The 23,972-nt window shown below is 37.1% G+C and overlaps 1 protein-coding gene across 1 annotated transcript in view; it reads right to left on the minus strand.

The window, feature by feature from the left end:
- The window catches only part of LOC137763455 (V-type proton ATPase subunit B, brain isoform-like), a 53,128-nt gene that overhangs the window by 3,036 nt on the left and 26,120 nt on the right, over window positions 1-23,972 (minus strand). The window contains exon 3 of the mRNA XM_068541966.1: window positions 4,165-4,220. Within this exon, the coding sequence (XP_068398067.1) occupies window positions 4,165-4,220 (56 nt within the window). The remainder of the gene's footprint in view (window positions 1-4,164; window positions 4,221-23,972) is intronic.

Consider the following 23,972-nt stretch of genomic DNA (forward strand, 5'->3'; position numbering starts at 1 on the left):
TCAATCTAATTCTCCTAACCAGAAATGTATTCCTCTAATCCATTTTTAATATTTTAAATTGCATGTTTCCAAAAATATACTGTAGTGTTTCACTTACCTAAATGGCAACATACTAAATGTATCATCCTGCAACTCGTTTTTTTCCCACTTGACCGTATGCTTTGGATCTGTCATAGTCATATTTACCTTATTTTATTAACAGAATCTTTTGAAAAATGCATCACTACGTTGTGTGATGTGAAGGAAAACATCTGCCAATGCATCTGTGAATCAACACTGACTGTAGGACACTTGATTCTGGAGATGCTAATATGAATAAATGGGCATCTAGAATCAATGTTAGAACAGATATAGCTAAAATAAAATCAAGTGACACTACATTTTATTCAGCTGTCCTTCTACCACTGGTGTTCAAGGCTGTTCCAAATTTAAACTACTACGAACATGTTGCAATGAACATTCTCACATGTGGGCCCAAGTTTCCCTAACGTGGCTGGTTACGTAGTGGTGGGCTATAGGCTGTGTCCATTGTTATGTGAAATTACTCTGCAAAGGAACCTTTTACTTTACAAACTCCCTAGTAGTATAGAAAAGTATCTTCTCCCTACATCTTTGCCAATCTTACATTATTAAACTTTAATTTTTACCATTTTGATAAAATAAAAAATAGTATCTTTCAATTTGCATTTTCCTGATTCTACTAATATTGAGCATCTTTTCATGTTTACTGACAATTCAGACTTCATTTCCTATAATGGCCTTGTTAATATCTTTTCCTCGCTTTTCAACTACATCTGCTTCTTCTTATTTACTTTTAGGTAAGTTTCATAGATTCCGGATAGCAATCCTTTTGCGAATATCTGCTCCCAGTCTTCCTTGTCTTTTAATTTTGTTCATGGTATCCTATCATACAGAAGTTTTTGCAATAAAATGACTTGTTTTCCTTTATGATTTGTGTCTTTTGTGTAGGAAAACCTTCCAATCTGAAGTCATAAAAATGGCCTTCTAGACTGTCTTCTAATAGGTTTTTCATGTTTCGGTCTTTAATCCATCTGGATTTATTTTTGGTATGTAATTTTTTCTCATTTTTATCTTTATTTTTCATACAGGAAGCCAAATACCCCAACAATATTTACTGAGTAGCACAAATGTAATTTGTGCTACAAGTAGCACGACTTGTAATGTAGCCTTTATCATTTACCAAGTCAAATTCTCAGGTGTGAGGAGAGTTGGTTTTAAGAATCTTAACTTTGCTCCACTGAAATATCTGCTTACTCCCTCACCAAATCTTTATTCTTACTCTATTTCTAACTGATTTTGTTACCTGGAGAGAATCAACATCTTTTCTATTCTGAGTCTTTTCATTCATGAATGTGGAATCTCCAGTTATTTGAAGTCTTCTTTTATGTCTTTCAACAAAGTTTCACAGTTTTTTGTAAAAAGTTCCTAATTTTTCTAGTAGTTACTTCTGGCATACAAAACACTACTGATTTCTATAGACATCCTCTGTATCCAGCAACACTGTTTTACACCATTGTTTCTAATAGTTTGGCCACTGAATGACTTGTGTTTTCTGTTTAGTTAATCATACTACCAAGAAATGATGACAGCTGTGCCTCTTCCTTTTAATCCCTTTTTCCCACAGCATTGATTAGGGTCCAAGCACAAAGACAGAACAAAGATGGATAGTGGTACTGACAACAGGTGTCCTCATCTTGTTCCTGATTTAAATGGGGATGTTTCTAGAGTCTCTCCTTAAGTACGCTGTTTGCTGTAGGTTATGGTGGATATCCTTAAAGAGGTTTTAAAAGGTTGTTCTACCCCTTATTTCTAAGACCACCTTCTTCTTTTGTTTTGTTTTGTTTTTTAGAAACAAGTAATTTTATCAGGTACATATTCCGTATTTACTGAGAAGAGCGTAAGCTTTTTCTAGCTTAATCTATGAATGACCTGACTTATACTGACATTTGCTAATATCAAATCATCTTTGTATTACTGGGATAAATTCTACTTTGTCATAATTCTGTTGAGTTTTTAAAGTGTATTTTTGCTAATATCCAATACATGAGAACATTTTTATTAAGAATTTTGGAATCTGTGCTTGTAAATGAGAATAGCTACATTGTTTCTTTTCTGATACTAGCCTTTGTCTGGTTTGGGAATCAAAGATGTGCTACCTTCAGAAAATGAGTTGGACAGCAGTCTCCATCATCATCTATTCGGATACAATTTGTATAAAATTATCTATTCCTTGATCCTATGTGTATGTTTTAAGTTAAAAACAGGAGCCAAAAACTAAAAACAAACAAAAAACACTCTAAATCTGGTGGTATAAAGCCATTCTTACAACTACATAAACTTTATTTACCAGTTTTTCCTCAGCTGGAGTTATACCCCAAACAAACATTCAATAAAACTTTTCCAGCTTTCTTAAAATTACTTCCCCCAAGATGTTTTCTAAGTCCTTCCCATTATTGACTCTCATAGCATCCTGCACTCACCCTTCATAGCACTTACCAATTAGACACTTATGTATTTGTATTGTGTATTTTTGGTGCTGAGTTCAGCGCTTAACATAGCTGAAGCATGAATATTTTTAACTGTTTTTGAAAATACATTTACTAATATAAAAGCTTCATATTTTTAAAATATGAGTCAAAAATTTTATCCAATAAAAAGTATATAAAAAAGAAGAAATAAAGGACAAAGAAGCAAATAATTCTTTCAATACTTCCCCCAAAATAAAAGTGTATGCTTCATCCTTTCACAAAATATTAACGGGCACCTGCCTAAACCCTGTACAACTTGTATACTGAGGCTTGGAATCAAACTGCAGACTAGTATGAAACTGTGGCCAGGAGTAAGCTATATGCTTAATCTTGCAATTAATTTGTATAGGTACCTTGTCATGCACAAAAATATCTTAGTGATAAAGCTGAAGAGACAGTGCACTTTGCCCTTTCTTTTAAGAAATGGTTGTCAATTTATTTTCTTTTTTTTTTTTTTTTAATTTTTTTATTTTATTTAGTTATTTATTTTTGGCTGTGTTGGGTCTTCGTTTCTGTGAGGGCTTCCTCTAGTTGCGGCAAGCGGGGGCCACTCTTCATCGCGGTGCGCGGGCCTCTCACCATCACGGCCTCTCTTGTTGCGGAGCACAGGCTCCAGACGCCCAGGCTCAGTAGTTGTGGCTCACGGGCCTAGTTGCTCCGTGGCATGTGGGATCTTCCCAGACCAGGGCTCGAACCCGTGTCCCCTGCATTGGCAGGCAGACTCTCAACCACTGCGCCACCAGGGAAGCCCGTCAATTTATTTTCTGCTTCCAGAGGGGCCACATGCCAAACATACTTCTGCCATTACTTCTCTCAACAAACTAATAACTGTGTACCTTTCCCCCTCATCCACTCCCAACAACAACCAATGCAGAATTACTGTTCTACAGAGCATATTATACAAATTATCTCCTCTGAAGATATTTGAATCACTGAACTCAGGCAGGAGGCTTCACCCAGGGTGAAGTCTATTCAATTATAGACTATATTCTATGCCTCCTTTTCTAAGATAATTCTTATGTATAGGTGTGGCTAAAAAAACCCCATGTAACTAAAGAGTCTTTCAACAAACTGAATAAGTAAAAACTATTCTCTGCTTTATGGTTTTAGTCACTGTTGAGATAATCTGTTGTTTATTCATTACTTGAATACCAGTGTCAGGCCCTCAAAGACAAAAGTAACATTGTTTACTCACTCAGAGACCTTAAAACTTAGTAGAGAAGACAAAAATGTAACAAGTAGTTATAACACACAGTAGTCTATGACAAGAGCCACCAGATACCGTATATCTAAATAATATCCTACAAGTCATAAAACACACAAATATTACTGTTGTTTTCCTAATAAACCTGTGAGGTATGATTAACAAACAAATAAAATTTTAAATTTTACAGACAAGGGACTCAAAGCCACAAACAGAATCCACAACAGATCCAGTACTAGAATCCCATCTTCTGACTTCGGACCTAAAATTCTTGTCTCCATATAGCACTGACATTCCGACCAAGGAATGGCTTAAAAAAATCATAACAAAAAACTTAAAGTGTACTAAACAGTACTTAATACTATGCTTTTAACTTCTTAAATGGTTAGACGATAATGATAGTGGTATTACCTTAACATGATCTAAGATCACTAGTGGACCATTAACTCCTGATACTGTCTTGTATGCTGGAAAGAAACACAAAAAAGTCAGTTCTTGTCAAACAGGACAACAGTCTAAATGATCTCTCTGGTATTACCAAGAAGAACCTCTCTCTACTTTATCGTATCTATTATTATATGGAACACTCAAAAAGTATGAAATTTTTCATTGAATTTATAAAATATGCCTGCATCGGTACAACTTCTCATAATCCCCTTCATCAAACCAAAAACACGTTTAATTCTTACTATAAGTCACATTGTTTCAAGGACCCAGAATACAAAAACACAGGTAAAGAGGGAGAGTTCCCACAAGAGTTCACAATTTTATATGGAGAAGGGGGAGGTAAGGGCTCTACCAGAGGTGTGCTGAGGGTCTGTGGGAGCACAGGAAAGACCCTGCAATGGTTCTCACTTAGAAGAGAAAAGAAAAAGCTTTACAGAAAAGGTAGCACTTAGCAAAGTAGATAGAGAAGGAGAAGGGAATCCTTAACTTTAAGCAGAAGTGACAAAACTCACAAAAGAAATCTGACAAAATGTAGTCTGTTAAGATAAAATGCCATGATTAAATAGTATCATAAAAACTATGAAAAAAAAAGGAGTTTATGAAGGGGGATGGAATGAAAGGTCAGAGATCATATAAGTATCCTTTAAAAAAAAAAAGTCAAACGTTACTGTCATTGTAGAAGCTTTTATTTTCTACTGCAAATTATGCCCTAGCAACAAACTACCCAAATCTCTCATTTTAGAAAGGCGGTAGCTGTCATTGAATTGTATCACACCTACATACATGCCGAGCATAATGAATGGTAATCAGGTATAAATCAGAACAGTCAGGAAAGCAATTCTAACAATGTCAGAATTAACTAAATTTCATGATCAGAAAAGCTGAAAAAACAACTGAAGTTAAGTGTTTACAAGACCGAAAATAATGTATAAGAAGCTGTCAACCAACTGGGAATTTTTCACTTGCTTGATTTCTTAAGGATGTCTTAGACAGAAATTTCTGGCATGAATGTAGACTCCCAAGAATGAGGAAACCATTTAATAACCAGTCTGTCCATTCAAGGGGCTTCAGAATTTAAAAACATAATTTCTTTAGCCAGGAAGCAAGTGCCCTGGTAGAAACACTGAGACAGGGCAGGCGAGCACTGTCACGAACCCTAGTCTTTCATACTGAGGACCTTTAAATCCTCACACTAAATATTTGCTTGAAGACATTTGTAATTGTAATGATCAACAGAGGCTCCTAATTACTTCTTTTTTTTTCAACCTTAGATAAAAAGCAAGTCACAAATTTTACATGTTAAGTTACTTGAATGGATGGCAATGTAAACAAATGAATCATGCCTCCAAGATTATTAGAAATATCCCAGTTGTTGGGGCTTCCCTGGTGGTGCAGTGGTTGAGAATCTGCCTGCTAATGCAGGGGACACGGGTTCGAGCCCTGGTCTGGGAAGATCCCACATGCCACGGAGCAACTAGGCCCGTGAGCCACAACTACTGAGCCTGCGCGTCTGGAGCCTGTGCTCCGCAACAAGAGAGGCCACGATAGTGAGAGGCCCGCGCACCGCGATGAAGAGGGGCCCCCGCTCGCCGCAACCACAGTAAGCGCTCGCACAGAAACGAAGACCCAACACAGCCCCAAAAATAAATAAATAATTAATTAAAAATAAATATCCCAGTTGTCATATATTCTGCTACTTTTATGTTAATCCTCCCCATTGTTTTAAAATAATCTAATACTCTTAAAAATAAGTCCTACCCCTAAAACAATTTCTTCATTGTTCTCTTTTATTTTATTTTTATTTTTGGCCTTGCCACATGGTTTGCAGGATCTCAGCTTCCCGACTGGGGATTAAACCCACGCCATGGCAGTGAAAGGGCCAGGTGAGTCCTAACCACTGGACCTCCAGGGAATTCCCTCATTGTTCTCATTTTAAAAGACTCCAAATATTTTTTCAATTACTTTCTAAAATTGCTATGTGGATATGCAAAGTGAACTACATTAGAAACATGTTTTCTTTAATTTTTGCCACTTTGATTACTATGTGTCTCGGCGTGTTTCTCCTTGGGTTTATCCTGTGTGGGACTCTCTGCGCTTCCTGGACTTGGGTGGCTATTTCCTTTCCCATGTTAGGGACGTTTTCAACTATAATCTCTTCAAATATCTTCTCTGGTCCTTTCTCTCTCTCTTCACCTTCTGGGACCCCTATAATGCGAATGTTGTTGCGTTTAATGTTGTCCCAGAGGTCTCTTAGGCTGTCTTCATTTCTTTTCATTCTTTTTTCTTTAGCCTGTTCTGCAGCAGTGAATTCCACCATTCTGTCTTCCAGGTCACTTATCCGTTCTTCTGCCTCAGTTATTCTGCTATTGATTCCTTCTAGTGTAGTTTTCATTTCAGTTATTGTATTGGTCATCTCTGTTTGTTTGTTCTTTAATTCTTCTAGGTCTTTGTTAAGCATTTCTTGCATCTTCTCAATCTTTGCCTCCATTCTTATGCCGAGGTCCTGGATCATCTTCACTATCATTATTCTGAATTCTTTTTCTGGAAGGTTGCCTATCTCCACTTCATTTACTTGTTTTTCTGGGGTTTTTTCTTGTTCCTTCATCTGGTATATAGCCCTCTGCCTTTTCATCTTGTCTGTCTTTCTGTAAATGTGGTTTTTGTTCCACCGGCTGTAGGACTGTAGTTTTTCTTGCTTCTGCTGTCTGCCCTCTGGTGGTTGAGGCTATCTAAGAGGCTTGATGGGAGGCTCTGGTGGTGGGTAGAGCTGACTGTTGCTGTGGTGGACAGAGCTCCGTAAAACTTTAATCCACTTGACTGTTGATGGGTGGGGCTGGGTTCCCTCCCTGTTGGTTGTTTTGCCTGAGGCAACCCAACACTGGAGCCTACCTGGGCTCTTTGGTGGGGCTAATGGCAGACTCTGGGAGGGCTCACGCCAAGGAGGACTTCCCAGAACCTCCGCTGCCAGTGTCCTTGTCCCCACGGTGAAACAGAGCCAGCCCCCGCCCCTGCAGGAAACCCTCCAACACTAGCAGGTAGGTCTGGTTCAGTCTCCCCCAGGGTCACTGCTCCCTCCCCTGGGTCCCAATGCGCACACTCTTCTGTGTGCGCCCTCCAAGAGTGGGGTCTCTGTTTCCCCCAGTCCTGTCAAAGTCCTGCAATCAATTCCCACTAGGCTTCAAAGTCTGACTCTCTACGAATTCCTCCTCCCGTTGCCGGACCCCCAGGTTGGGAAGCCTGACGTGGGGCTCAGAACCTTCACTCCAGTGGGTGGACTTCTGTGGTATAAGTGTTCACCAGTCTGTGAGTCACCCACCCAGCAGTTATGGGATTTGATTGTACTCTGATTGCGCCCCTCCTACCGTCTCACTGTGGCTTCTCCTCTGTCCTTGGACGTGGGGTACCCTCCTTGGTGAAGTCCAGTGTCTTCCTGTCGATGATTCTCCAGCAGCCAGTTGTGATTCTGGTGTTCTCGCAAGAGGGAGTGAGAGCACGTCCTTCTACTCCGCCATCTTGGTTAATCAATATATATACACAGACATATACATACATACCACATCTTTATCCATTCATCTGTCGATGGGCATTTAAGTCGCTCCCATGTCTCGGCTATTGTAAATAGTACTGGTATGAACGTTGAGGTGCATGCATCTTTTCGAATTAGAGTTTTCTCTGTATATATGCCCAAGAATGGGATTGCTCGATCATATGGTAACTCTATTTTTAGTATTTTAAGGAACCTCCATATTGTTTTACATAGTGGCTGTACCAATTTACATTCCCACCAGCAGTGTAGGAGGCTTCCCTTTTCTTCAAAACCTTTCCAGCATTCACATTGGTAGACTTTTTAATGATGGCTATTCTGACTGGTGTGAGGTGATTGTAGTTTTGATTTGCATTTCTCTAATAATTAATGATGTTGAGCATCTTTTCATGTGCCTGTTGGCCATCTGTATGTCTTCTTTGGAGAAATATCTAGTTAGATCTTCTGCCCAGTTTTTGATTGGGTTGCTTGTTTTTTTGTTATTGAGTTGTAGGAGCTGTTTGTGTATTTTGGAAATTAAGCCCTTGTCAGTCTCATCATTTGCAAATATTTTCTACCAGTCCATAGCTTGTCTTTTTGTTCTGTTTATGTTTTCCTTTGCTGTGCAAAAACTTTTAAGTTTGTTTTGTTGCGTTTTAACTTGCACGAGTTCCATCCTCCGCTCTCCAGATCCATGGTAGCTTTGAAAACTAACAGCCCCCAATCACAGTGAAAACCAGCAGCCTGCCAGCCACTGGAAGGATCAGAACAAGTTTGGAGATTTTTCAAAGCTCCATTACCAGAGAATTATCATGACTTGATCTGACCAGTGGTTCCCTGGAAACCCTGCTTTGAGGACTAACTTTATTTGACCTTAGAGCTCAGTGTGAAAAGCCTTCTTTGGGGGTGTTTGTCAAGAACAATTACAGGTAATTGTTTACATTGGCAGTGACCTGAGGCAGTGAATAATAGTGGGGGCAAACAATAGACCAGCCGAATAGTGTAAAAGGAAAAACTGGGTAATGAGATGTTCATAAGGGTTTGACAAGTTGCTAGGAAGCTAAAAGTCCCCTAATGCCTAAGAATAAAAAAAGGAAAATAAAAACTTCTCCCAGTTTTCTCAGATTGATTCCATGTTTAGGCACTCCTTTATTGCATAGCCAGGCCAATTGCAACTCTGCCTTCACCTTCACTTCCTGTTTGTGCTGAGCCTAGAGATCAGCCAGAGATGAAAGCTCAGAATCTTCTCAGGTCTTTTCTGAGCATGTGTCACGCCTAGGTTATATGCATGTCTTTCCAAATTACCCACTATACACAGGTACTTTTGAAAGCCCTAATGTCCCAAAGGAAGTCTTTCCCTAGCTTTTCTTCCCAGGCGTTTGCGTATTTATTATTTTCCTCAACTGTAAGCCTTTGCCCTGGGCTGAAGAAGTTTGTTCATTTGCCTTACAATGTTTCTGAGGAATGCCATCTGTGTAGTCAATTTTTTGGCCTGAGAGAATTCCAAATTAGATGAAACAGACAGGCACCTTCTACCAGTCTTTCAGGTAGTATCCAAGACAGGTCAAAGCAGACAAACACAATTCTTTGCAAATAAGGTCTTTTCTGCTCCCTCTAGAACCAGGGACCAGGGTCCCATGCTGGGAATGAAAGCTTCTTTTCTCAAGACCGCTGCCAAGCTGATGAAGGGTGTAGGTCAAGTACAAGTAAAAATGTTGCAATGCTTTCCTACCATTTTAAAGTTGACTTTTTCTTGATTCAGCCTTCTCTTGGTTGCTATAAACCTGTTTTCAACAATTCGGACTAAGTTGATTCTTATCACTTTTACTCGATTTTTCAGTGTTTCTATTGAGGGGTAGGCCCCTGGAACTATCTACGCTGACATTTTTGCTAATGTCACCCCTTTAGTGAGGTAGGTCTGTTACCAATGAATTCTTTGTTTTTGTATAGCTCAACATATGTTAATTTTTCTTCATCTTTGAAGGATAGTTTTCTTGGATATAGAATACTTCATTTGACAAGCTTTTTTTCCTCTCAGCACCTGAATATATCCTCATACTGAGACAAGATGGAAGGAGGCAGGGCACAACCATTAAAAGAATGACATAGCCATTGAGAAGAATGGGATACGACAAAACATGGTTAGAACTGATTAGGTCCAAGATGGCAGAAGGTTCAACTTCCAGTACACCTTGAGCCTCATTATATGCTCATTGTAATACATTAGCATGCTAAGTGACACACCCACAGGTGCCATGACAGTTCCAAGGCTGACCATAAAAGGCCAAAAAGTGGGCAGTGGCCCATGTCATGGAAACCCCTGCCGCTTCCCCAAAACAGTTGGAATAATCCTCCCACTTGTTAGTCTATGAAATTACCCAGCCCATAAAACTAACAACCCCATACCTCGGGGCCACCCTCACTTTCTTAGATGGCCTGCGTTCTGTCTGTTGAAGGTGTATCACTTTAGATAAACTCACTTTCACTTTATGATGGCTTGCTCTTGAATTCTTTCCTGCGTGAAGCCAGGGACCCTTTCTTGGCAGCCCATCACAGGAACTCACCTGAGACCTGACCATCCTCTTATGCCCCATTTTCCTGCAATACTACTGCATCTGGCCTCCATGGTTTCCGATGAGAAGTCAGCTGTTAATATTATTGAGGATGAAAAAATTGAACTTCATCAAAATTAAAAACTTTTGTGCACCAAATGAGATTATCAAAAGGTGAAAAGATAACCTTATAGAATAGAAGAAAATATTTGCAAATCACATACCTGATAAGTGTTTGGTATCCAGAATATATAAATAACTTTCATAACTCAACAACAAAAAGCAACTCTATTAAAAAATGGGCAAAAGACGTGAAAAGACATTTCTCCAACACGAAAACTGTTCAACATCATTAGTCATTAGGAAAATGAAAATCAAAACCACAATGAGATACCACTTCACACCCAGTAGGATGGCTAAAATTTTTAAAAAAAGAAAGAAAAAAATAACAAGTGTTGGTCAGGATGTGCAGAAATTGGAACCTTTGTACATTGCTGTAGGGAGTATAAAATGGTTCAGTCATTGTGTAAAAACAGTTTGACAGCTCCTTGAAAAGTTAAAAACAGAACTCCATACAACCCAGCAATTCCATTCCTAACTATAGACTCAAACTAATTGTAGACAGGGGTTCAAACAAAAACCTGAGCACAGATCTTTACAGCAGTATTATTTATAATAGCCAAAAGATGGAAACAACCCAAATGCCCATCAACAGATAAGTGGATACACAAATTGTAATATATACATACAATGAAATGTTATTCAGCCATAAAAAGGAATGAAGTACTCATAAATGCTACAATGTGGGTGAATAGTTAAAAGCTAGCTAGGGCCTTCCCTGGTGGTGCAGCGGTTAAGAATCCACCTGCCGATGCAGGGACACGGGTTCGAGCCCTGGTGCAGGAAGATCCCACATGCCATGGATGCAACTAAGCCTGTGCACCACAACTACTGAAGCCCGCATGCCTAGAGCCCATGCTCCACAACAAGAGAAGCCACCACAATGAGAAGCCTGTGCATTGCAACGAAGAGTAGCCCCCACTCGCCACAACTAGAGAAAAGCCCATGCACAACAACAAAGACCCAACGCAGCCAAAAATAAAAATCAACAAAATAAATAAATAAATAAAAATAAAAGCTATGCTAAATGAAAGAAGTCATACACAAAAGATGATGTAGTTTACAATTCCATTTATATGAAATATCCATAGGTAAACATATAGACACAGAAGACGGATGGTTATGAGAAGTTAGAATAGGGGAGAATGGAAGTGACTGTGCAGTGGGTATGTGGTGTTTTTTCAGGTGATGAAAATGTTTTGGAACTTATAGGTACTGGTTGCACAATATTGTGAATGTACTAAAGGAAACTGACACATTAGTCCACATAGACTTAACTGATATTTATAGAGCATTCCATCCAAAAGCAGCAGGGTACACATTCTTTTCAAGTGCACATGAAACATTCTCCAGGATAGATCACATGCTGGGCCACCAAGGAAGCCTTGGTAAATTTAAGAAAACTGAAATCATATCTAGCATCTTTACTGACCACAACACTATGAGGCTAGAAATCAACTATAAGCAAAAAAACTGCAAAAAACACAAACATGTGAAGGCTAAATGACATGCTAATAAACAACCAATGGATCACTGAAGAAATCAAAGAGGAAGTCAAAAAATACCTAGAGACAAATGAAAATGAAAACATGATGATCCAAAACCTATGGGACACAGCAAAAGCAGTTCTACGAGGGAAGCTTATAGTGATACAAACTTACCTCAGCAAACAAGAAAAATGTCAAATAAACAACCTTATGTTACAACTAAAGCAACTAGAGAAAGAACAAACAAAACCCAAAGTTAGTACAAAGAAAGAAATCATAAAGGTCAGAGCAGATATAAATGAGACTAAAAAAACAATAGAAAAGATTAATAAAACTAAAAGCTGGTTCTTTGAAAAGTTAAACAAACTGACAAATCTTTAGCCAGACCTATCAGGAAAAAAAAGGGAGAGGGCCCAGATCAATAAAATTAGAAATGAAAAATACACAGAAGTACAAAGGACCATAAAACACTACTACAGGCAACTATTCAATATATGCCAATAAAATGGACAACCTAGAAGAAATGGACACATTCTTAGAAAGGTACAATCTCCCAAGACTGAACCAGGAAGAAATAGAAAATATGAACAGAGCAATCACCAGTAATAAAATTAAATCAGTAATTTAAAAACTCCCACCAAGCAAAAGTTCAGGACTAGATGGCTTCACAGGTGAATTTTACCAAACATTTAGAGAAGACTTCACAGATATCCTTCTGAAACTATTCCAAAAAACTGCAGAGGAAGAAACACTTCCCAACTCATTCTATGAGGCTACCATCACCCTGATAGCAAAAACCAGACAACGATATCACCAAAAAAGAAAATTACAAGCCCATATCACTGATGAACATAGATGCAAAAATCCTCAATGGAATACTAGCAAACCAACTCCAACAATACATTAAAAGGATCATACATCATGATCAAGTGGGATTTATCCCAGAGATTCAAAGATTTTTCAATATCCACAAATCAATCAATGTGATACACCACATTAACAAATTCAAGAATAAAACCCATATGATCATCTCAAAAGATGCAGAAAAAAATTGACAAAATTCAACAACCATTTATGATAAAAAACTCTTCAGAAAGTGGGCATAGAGGGAATATACCTCAACATAATAAAGGTCATATATGACAAACCCACAGCTAACATCATACTCAACAGTGAAAAACTGAAAGCATTCCCTCTAAGTTCAGGAACAAGACAAGGATGCCCACTCTCGCCAATTTTATTCAATATAGTATTGGAAGTCCTAGTCACAGCAATCAGAGAAGAAAAAGAAATAAAAGGAATCCAAATTGGAAAAGAAGAAGTAAAACTGTCACTGTCTGCAGATGACATGATGCTATACATAAAAAATCCTAAAGACGCTGCCAGAAAACTCTTAGACCTCAGCGGTAAAGTGATGGATACAAAATCAATATACAAAAATCTGTTGCATTTCTATACACTAACAATAAAATACCAGAAAGAGAAATTAAGGAAACATCCCATTTACTATTGCATCAAAAAAATAAAATACCTAGGAATAAACCTACCTAAGGAGGCAAAAGACCTGTACTCCAAAAACTATAAGATGCTGATGAAAGAAATTGAAGATGACACAAACAAATGGAAAGATCTACTGTTCTTGGATTGGAAGAATCAATATTGTTAAAATGACCATACTACCCAAGGAAAGCTACAGATTCAATGCAATCCCTATCACATTACCAATGGCATTTTTCACACAACTAGAACAAAAAATTTTTTAACTTCTATGGAAACACAAAAGATCCTGAATAGCCAAAGCAATCTTGAGAAAGAAGAACAGAGCTGGAGGAATGACACTACCTGACTTCAGAAAAGCTACAGCAATCAAAACAGTATGGTACTGGCACAAAAAACAGACATATAGATCAATGGAACAGGAGAGAAAGCCCGGAAATAAACCCATGCACTTATGATCAATTAATCTATGACATGGGAGGCAAGAATATACAGTGGAGAAAAGGCAGTCTGTTCAACAAGAGGTGCTGGGAAAACTGGACAGCTACATGTAAGAGAATGAAATTAGAACATTCTCTAACACCATATACAAAAATAAGCTCAAAACAGATCAAACACCTAAACATAAGACTGGATACTATAAAAGTCCTAGAGGAAAACATAGGCAGAACACTCTTTGACATAAATCACAGCAATATTTTTTTAGATCCCTCTCCTAGAGGAATGGAAATAAAAGCAAAAAGAAATAAATGGGACCTAATTAAACTTAAAAGTTTTGCACAGCAAAGGAAACCATTAAATAAGTTCAGTGAAGTTGCAGGATAAAAAATCAACACAAAAATCAGAATTCTCTACACTAACAATGAACAATTGGAAAAATAATTGAGAAACAATTCCACTTGCAATAAATAGCACCAAAAATAGTAAAATATTTAGAAATAAACCCAATTAAGGAGGTGAAGGACTAGTACACTGAAAACTATAAAATATTGATGAAGGAAATTAAAGAAGACACAAATAAATGGAAAGACATGCTATGTTCATGAATTGAAAATTTTAATGTTGTTAATAGGTAAATGCTTGCCAAAGAGATCTATAGATTTTAGGCAATCCCTGTCAAAAACCCAACAGAGGTTTTTGCAGAAATAAAATTCATATGAAATCTCAAGGGACCCCAAATAGCCAAAAAAATCTTGAAAAAGAAGAACAAAACTAGAGAAATCACCATCCCTGATTTCAAAATATACTAAAAAGTTACAATAATCAAAACAGTGTGGTACTGGCATAAAGATAGATATATATATATATAGGGAACAGAACAGACAACCCAGAAATAAACCCTCACATATGGGATCAAATGATTTTTGACAAGAGTGCTGAGACCATTCAGTGAGGAACGGCCAGTCTCAAGGACCCAAAAAGTTGGAGGACTCCACATTACCACATTTCAAAATATACCATAAAGCTACAGTAATGAAGATTCTGTGGTACTGGCATAAGAATAGACATAGAGATAAATGAAATAGCATTAAATGTCCAGAAAAAATTCATACATTTATGGTCAACTGGTTTTCAACAAGGGTGCCAAGAAAATTCAATGGGCAAATAGTGCTAACAACAATTGAATAGCCACATGCAAAAGAATGAAGTTGGACCCTTATCTCACAGCATACACACAAATTAATAGATCATAGGCATAAATGTAAGAAGTAAAACTATAAAGCTTTGAGAAAACAGATGTAAATCTTCAGATTGGGCAATGTTTTCTTAAATATGACAACTAAAGCACAAGCAACCAAAGAAAAAATTGATAAATTGTACTTCATCAAACAAAAGTAAAAGCTTTGGGTTTCAAAAGACACTATCAAGAAAGATAAAAGAAAATGCACACCATAGGAATTTTTTTCAAATCCTGTATCTTAGGGATGTGTATCTGGAATATATAAAGAACTCTCTTACAAATCAATAACAAATAAATAATCCAATTGAAAATGGGCTAAGGATCTGAGTAGACGTTTCTCCAAAGAAGGTATATAAATGGCCAATAAGCACATGAAAAGATTCTCAACAACAGCAGACATTAAGGAAATACAAATTTTATTCACATATTATTTATTTTTGGCTGCATTGGGTCTTCGTTGCTGTGTGCAGGCTTTCTCTAGTTGCGGCGAGCGGGGGCTACACTTCATTGAGGTGCACGGGCTTCTCATTGTGGTGGCTTCTCGTTGCACAGCACAGGCTCTAGGCGCGCAGGCTTCAGTAGTTGTGGCACGCAGGCTCAGTAGTTGTGGCTCACAGGCTCCAGAGTGCAGGTTCAGTAGTTGTGGTGCACAGGCTTAGTTGCTCTGTGGCATGTGGGATCTTCCCAGACCAGGGCTCGAACCCGCATCCCCTGCATTGGCAGGCAGATTCTTAACCACTGTGCCACCAGGGAAGTCCCAAGGAAATAAAAAATTTAAAAACCAATGTGACACTGATGAACATAGATGCAAAAATCCTCAACAAAATACTAGCAAACAGGGCTTCCATGGTGGCACAGTGGTTGAGAATCTGCCTGCCAGTGCAGGAGACGCGGGTTCGAGCCCTGGTCCGGGAAGATCCCACATGATGGAGAGCAACTAAGCCCATGTGCCACAACTAGTGAGCCTGCACTCTAGAGCCCGCGAGCCACACTACTGAAGCCCGCACACCTAGAGCCCGTGCTCCAGAACAAGAGAAGCCACCACACTGAGAAGCCCGCGCACCACAGCGAAAAGTAGACCCCCTCGCCACAACTAGAGAAAAGCCTGAGCACAGCAACAAAGGCCCAACACATTCAAAAATAAATAAATAAATTTATTTAAAAAAAAGAACTAGCAAACAGAATCCAACGGCACATTAAAAGGATCATACACCATGATCAAGTGGGGTTTATCCCAGGAATGCAAGGATTCTTCAATATATGCAAATCAATCAATGTGATAAACCATATTAACAAATTGAAGGAGAAAAACCATATGATCACCTCAATAGATGCAGAAAAAGCTTTTGACAAAATTCAACACCCATTTATGATAAAGAACCCTCCAGAAAGTAGGCATACAGGGAACTGACCTCAACATAATAAAGGCCATATATGACAAACGCACAGCCAACATCATTTTCAATGGTGAAAAACTGAAACCATTTCCTCTAAGATCAGGAACAAGACAAGGTTGTCCACTCTCACAACTATTATTCAACATAGTTTTGGAAGATTTAGCCACAGCAATCAGATACGAAAAAGAAATAAAAAGAATCCAAATCGGAAAAGAAGTAAAGCTGTCACTGTTTGCAGATGACATGATACTATACATAGAGAATCCTAAAGATGCTACCAGAAAACTACTAGAGCTAATCAATGAATTTGGTAAAGTAGCAGGATACAAAATTAATGCACAGAAATCTCTTGCATTCCTATACACTAATGATGAAAAATCTGAAAGATAAATGAAGGACACACTCCCATTTACCACTGCAACAAAAAGAATAAAATACCTAGTAATAAACCTACCTAAGGAGACAAAAGACCTGTATGCAGAAAACTATAAGACACTGATTAAAGATCATACAAACAGATGGCGAGATATACCATGTTCTTGAAATGGAAGAATCAACATTGTGAAAATGACTATAATAACCAAAGCAACCTACAGATGCAAAGCAATCCCTATCAAACTACCAATGGCATTTTTCACAGAACTACAACACAAAATTTCACAATTTGTATAAAAACACAAAAGACCCCAAATAGCCAAAGCAATCTTGAGAAAGAAAAACGGAGCTGGAGGAATCAGGCTCCTGGACTTCAGACTATACTACAAAGCTACAGTTATCAAGACAGTATGGTACTGGAACAAAAACAAAAATATAGATCAATGGAACAGGGTAAAAAGCCCAGAGATAAACCCACACACCTATGGTCACCTTATTTTTGATAAAGGAGGCAAGAATATACAATGGAGAAAAGACAGCCTCTTCAATAAGTGGTGCTGGGAAAAATGGACAGCTACATGTAAAAGAATGAAATTAGAACACTCCCTAACACCATACACAAAAATAAACTCAAAATGGATTACAGAGCTAAATGTAAGGCCAGACACTATCAAACTCTTAGAGGAAAACGTAGGCAGAACACTCTATGACATAAATCACAGCAAGATCCTTTTTGACCCACCTCCTAGAGAAATGGAAGTAAAAACCAAAATAAACAAATGGGACCTAATGAAACTTAAAAACTTTTGCACAGCAAAGGAGACCATAAACAAGACGAAAAGACAACCCTCAGAATGGGAGAAAATATTTGCAAATGAAGCAACTGACAAAGGATTAATCTCCAAAATACACAAGCAGCTCATGCAGCTCAATAACAAAAAAACAAACAACCCAATCCAAAAATGGGCAGAAGACCTAAATAGACATTTCTCCAAAGAAGATATACAGATTGCCAACAAACACATGAAATGATGCTCAACACCACTAATCATGAGAGAAATGCAAATTAAAACTACAATGAGGTATCACCTCACACTGGTCAGAATGGCCATCATCAAAATATGTACAAACAATAAATGCTGGAGAGGGTGTGGAGAAAAGGGAACCCTCTTGCACTGTTGGTGGGAATGTAAATTGATACAGCCACTATGGAGAACAATATGGAGGTTCCTTAAAATACTAACAATAGAACTACCATAAGACTCAGCAATCCCACTACTGGGCATATACCCTGAGAAAACCATAATTCAAAAAGGGTCATGTACCACAATGTTCATTGCAGCTCTATTTACAATAGCCAGGACATGGAAGCAACCTAAGTGTCCATCGACAGACGGATGGATAAAGATGTGGCACATATATACAATGGAATATTACTCAGCCATAAAGAGAAACAAAACTGAGTTATTTGTAGTGAGGTGGATGTACCTAGAGTCTGTCATACAGAGTGAAGTAAGTCAGAAAGAGAAAAACAAATACTGTATGCTAACACATATATATGGAATCTAAAAAAAAAAAAAGGTTCTGAAGAACCTAGAGGCAGGACAGGAATAAAGATGAAGACGTAGAGAATGGACTTCAGGACAAGGGGAGGGGGAAGGGTAAGCTGGGACGAAGTCAGAGAGTGGCATGGGCTTATATATACTACCAAATGTAAAATAGATAGCTAGTGGGAAGCAGCCGCACAGCACAGGGAGATCAGCTCTGTGCTTTGTGACCACCTAGAGGGGTGGGAGAGGGAGTGTGGGAGGGAGACGCAAGAGGGAGGAGATATGGGGATATATGTTTATGTATAGCTGATTCACTTTGTTATAAAGCAGAAACTAACACACCATTGTGAAGCAATTATACTCCAATAAAGATGTTAAAAAAAAAAAACCAATGTGATAGCACTTTACACCTATATGGATGGATATATTAAAAAGGCAGACAGTATCGAGTGTTGGCAAAAATGTGGAGAAATTGGAATCCTCATTCATTGGTAGTGGAAATGTAGAATAGTGCAGCCAACTTGGAAAGCATGAAGTTACCACATGACCCTACAATTCCACTCTTATGTGCATACCCAAGATTATTTAAAACATCTGTCTACACAAAAACTTATTGAATGTTCATAGCCGCACTATTCACAATAATCAAAAAGTTAACCCAAATGTCCATCAACACATGAATGGATAAACAAATTGTGGTGTATACATACAATGGAATATTATTCAGCCCTAACAATAAGGGGGGTGGAGAGTAACTCCTCAGTGAGCATGGGGTTTTCTTTTGGGGCGATGAATACGTGTTGAATGTTTTGATAGAGACAGTGTTTGCACAACATTGTGAAAATACTAAATGCCCCTGAATTGATTGCTTTAAAATGGTTTGTTTTGTGTGAATTTTCTGTAATGTTGTATGAATTTTACCTCAACTTTAAAAGTAAGAAAATGAAATAAAATTGTAATGTGTCACCAAAAAAATGAATAAATAGCCCTAAGCTTTAAAGAGAATATTGATGTTTAGGAACTTAAAATGGAATACTTTGTTTATCATAAACCACCACAAAAAAAGTGATCAGCAGTTTACACTGTAAGTATCAAACAGCTCATTGAAAGAATATATAAACAACTCTTGCAAATTAATGAAAAATAGGCAACATGGCAGAAAAATGGGAGAGTTGGACAAAAGTACAGATGAGTAACTCCTATCATGACATGGAGACTTACAATCTCAGATTCATAGCTCTAAAGGTATAGTAAAACATTCACAAGGGCAGTATAATTGCTATCATAAGGAAGATAATGTTGAACCTGAAGTATTTTTAATACTGAGGTTCAGTAGCATGGAAATAACAAATAAAAATATAATCTTACCTCACTAACCTGTTCTTCACCTCTTTATTTTTTTTATTTTCTCAAGTTCAGCAAGAAAAGCAGTTGTCATCATCACTCTCCTTCAGTACACTAATCATCCCTCAAAATAAAATGGTTATGGTTCAGGTAATTGTGGAAATAAAAAAAGAAGGATGTGCATTAACTTTTCTCTTTGAAAAAATCTCATGCAGTTTTACGTATCTATGGTGGCCTGGATAAATTTGCATATGGCAGGAAGAAAAGTGGCTTCCCATTTGCACAGCCCAACCTAAGAAAGCATGTAAATTCCTAAAGAATTCCATGAATAATAATGACAATAAGACATAGAGTACATTTCCAAAATCATGACAAAGGCAGTATACAAATGAAATGGTTTGATTCAGGAAAATTATTAAGAACCCTAAACTAAGGAAATTAAATAACAAACCTCATACCACATATCTATCCTATACTGTACTCTATACTTCAGCACTTTCCAAAGGAAAAATAATTATATTTTTTAGGAATTCCAAGCAAGTAACATTAGAAACATAAAAGGCACGATACTCAGAAACAAGAGAATTCTTTCAAATGACCAATACTTAAAGCTTGTATAAACTGTTCACTTACTTTAGGTCAGCAAAATTCAAATTGCTTAACTAGAGCAGCCAACGAAGGGTCACATGGCGAGTTTTTCTATTTGGGAGAATGAAAACTAGTGATCTCTATCAGAGTCCTGTGAATTGTTGACATTACTCCACCTGCAATTTCCTGAAACCCTAAGCCTGGGAAATATCCTTTCAGCTTAGTTCCTTAATGTCAGGGCTTCAGAAATGTGGCATCCACCAACTCTTGTGATTATTTCAAGTATGAAAAAAGAATTTAATAAACTATATGCTGGAATTCAAAGCTCTGCATTTGTGGGGAAATCTAATTTCTTAAAGGATGACTTGAAGAAATACTTTGATATTGAGCAATTTTTAAACCTGTTAATGTGAAAAGAATGTTTGGTAAAACAGCATCATCCTGATCGCAGGTGGTGATAATAAGAGACAGAACAGCCCATTATAAGGATTATACATCATGACCAAATGGGATTTATTCTTGCAAGGCAAGGTTGGTTCAACATATGAAAATCAATCAATGTAGTATAGCACGTAAACAGATTGAAGGGACTAAACTCCATGTGATCATCTTAATTGATGCAGAAAAAACATTTGACAAAATTCAATGCCATTTTATGATTAAAAAAAAAAAAAAACTCAACAAACCAGGAATACAAGTTGATGACTTCAACATAACAAAGGTCACAGATAGAAAACCAACAGCTATTATATTCAGTGGTGAAATCTTTCTCCCTAAGATCAGGAACAAAGGAAGGATGCCTGTTGTCACCACTTCTATTCAGCAAAGTACTGGAATTCCTAGCCAAAGAAATAAGGCAAGATCAAAAATAAAAGGCATCTAAATCAGACAGGAAGAAATAAAATTATATTTGTTCAGAGACAACACACATGCACCCAAAAAAACCTGTTAGAATTAATAAATGAATTTAGAAAATTTGCCAGATACAAAATCAACACTCAAAAATCAGTTGTTTCTCTATACACTAAGAATGAAAAGTTTGAAAAGGAAAGTTAAAAAAAAATACCATTTAAAATATCATGAAATATAGTAAAAGACGAGGAATAACTTAACCAGCGGGACAAAAGACATGTACATTGAAAACTAGAAAACGTTGCTGAAGGAAATTAATGAAGACACCAATAATTGTAAAGGCATCTTGTGTTCACAGATTGGAGGATTTAATGTTGTTAATATGTCAACATGACTTCAAGGGATGTACGGATTAAAAGCAATCTCTTTAAACATCACAGTGAGGTTTTTTCACAAGTAGTAAAATTCATCCTAAAGTTCATATGGAATTTAAAGGGCCTGAATAGTCAAAATAATGTGGAAAAAGAACAAAATTTGAAGTTTCAAATTTCTTGATTTCAAAACCTACTACACAACCACAGTAATCAAAATAGTACTGGCATAAACACACATACAGGACGGAGAATAGGCCAGTGGAACAAAATAGAAACCCAGAAGTAAACCCGTATATACATCACCAAATGATTTTCAACAGGAGTGCCAAGACCACCCGATGGGGAAAGGATAGCGATTTCAACAAATGGTACTGGAAAAACAATATCCACATTCAAAAGAATGACGGTAGACCCTTACCTTACACCACATACAGAAATTAACTCAGTGAATCAAAGACCTAAATGTGAGACCTAAAACTATAAAACTCTTAGAAGAAAGTTCTGGGAAGAAAACCATGACATGAAATTTGGCCAAGAGTTCTTGAATATGACACCAAAAATGGAGGTAATAAAAGAAATAGATAAACTAGGTATTCAAAATTTAAAAATACTTCTTTCATCAAAAAATAAAACGAACCTGCTGAATGGGAGAAAATATTTGCAAATCCTATAGCTGATAAGGTTAATATCCAGTATGTATACACTTGTACACTGTTGGTGGGTATGGAAAATGGTGCACACAGAAAGGAAAACAGTATGGTGGTTCCTCAAAACATTAAAAATAGAATTACCATATGATCCCATAATTCGAGCTCCTATTAAATACTCAAGAAGAATTGAAATTATGAACTCAAAGAGTTATGTGTTCACCCATGTTCATAGCAGAATTATTCACTATTAGGCAAAAGGTGAAAAAACTCAAGGGTCCATTGAGGGATGAAGGGATATACAAAATGTGGCCTATACAAACAATAAGTCAATATTCAGTCTTAAAAAGGAAGGGAATTCTGACACATGCTACAACATGGATCAACCTTGAGGCATTACGCTAAGTAAAATAAGCCAGTCACAAGAGGACAAATACTGTATGATCCCACTTATATGAAGTACATAGAGTAATCAAATTCACAGAGACAGAAAGTACAATGGTGGTTTCCAGGGGTGAGGGGGCAAGGGAAATGGAGAGTTGTGGTTTCATGAGTACAGACTATTATAGTTTTGCAAGATGAAAAGTTCTGTGGATGGATGATGGTAATGATAGCACAGCAGTGTAAATATATTTCATGCCTCTGGCCTGCACTCTTAAATTGTTAAGATGATAAATTTTATGTTATGTATATTGTACCAGAATTTTTTTAAATAAAGGAAAATTAAGACATTCATATAAAGAAACACTGACGAAGTTCATTACTAGTAGATCTGCTCAATAAGAACTGTTAAAGGAATCCTTCAGGCTGAAATGAAACGCAACTTGAAACCATATGAAGAATTAAAGAACAATGGTAAAGGTAACTACACTAAGTTTAAAAGGCCAACACGTTTGCAGTTAGGGTTTGTAACGCCTCTTTTCAAAATGTGATTTAAAAGACAAATATATAAAATAGTTATTTTAAGGCTATTAATGGGCACACAATACATAAGGATGTCATTTGTGACAAGTGCAGTGTAAACGAGGATGCGGGATGTAAATAAGCAGAATTTTTGTTATTATTAAATGAAAATGTTATTACTTCAAATTTGTTTTTTCATAAAATTAAGATGTTTCCTTTAACCCCTAGGATAAGCACTAAGAAAACTACCTCACAAATATACAGAAAAGAAATAAGAAGAGAATCAAAATGGTAAACTGGGAAAAACATCAACCACAAAAGAATGTAATAATGAAGGAACTGAAGAACAAAAAGGATATAAGATATCTAGAAAATAAATAGTGTAGCAGTAGAAGTAAGTTCAAAGGGCTCAATATAGGATCAACACAAAGAAGACTACATGCAATCACGTTATAATCAACTTGTTAAATGTGAAGTACAAAGAGAGAATATTGAAAGGAACAAGAGAAAAGTGACTTGGCACATATGAGGGAACTCCCAGAAAACAATTTGTGAATTTCTCAGCAGAAACCTTAAAGGCCAGGAGAGAGTTGGATGATATATTCAAAGTACTGAAAAAAAAAACCACCGGTGAGCAAAAATGACCATACCTAGCAAAATTATGCTTTAAAAATAAAGGAGAGATAAAGTCAACAAAATCAAAGTGAGTTCATCACTACTAGACCTGCCTTATAAGAAATGCTTAAGGGAGATCACTTTGAAATGAAAACATGTTAACAGAAATGCAAAAGCAAACAAAAGCATAAATTTCAATGGTAAACTCATACACACATACACAAATATAGCATAATAACACTGTAATGGTGCTGTATAAAGTACTTT

Source organism: Eschrichtius robustus, chromosome 4 (genome assembly GCF_028021215.1).
Source record: "Eschrichtius robustus isolate mEscRob2 chromosome 4, mEscRob2.pri, whole genome shotgun sequence".
Taxonomy (NCBI): domain Eukaryota; kingdom Metazoa; phylum Chordata; class Mammalia; order Artiodactyla; family Eschrichtiidae; genus Eschrichtius; species Eschrichtius robustus.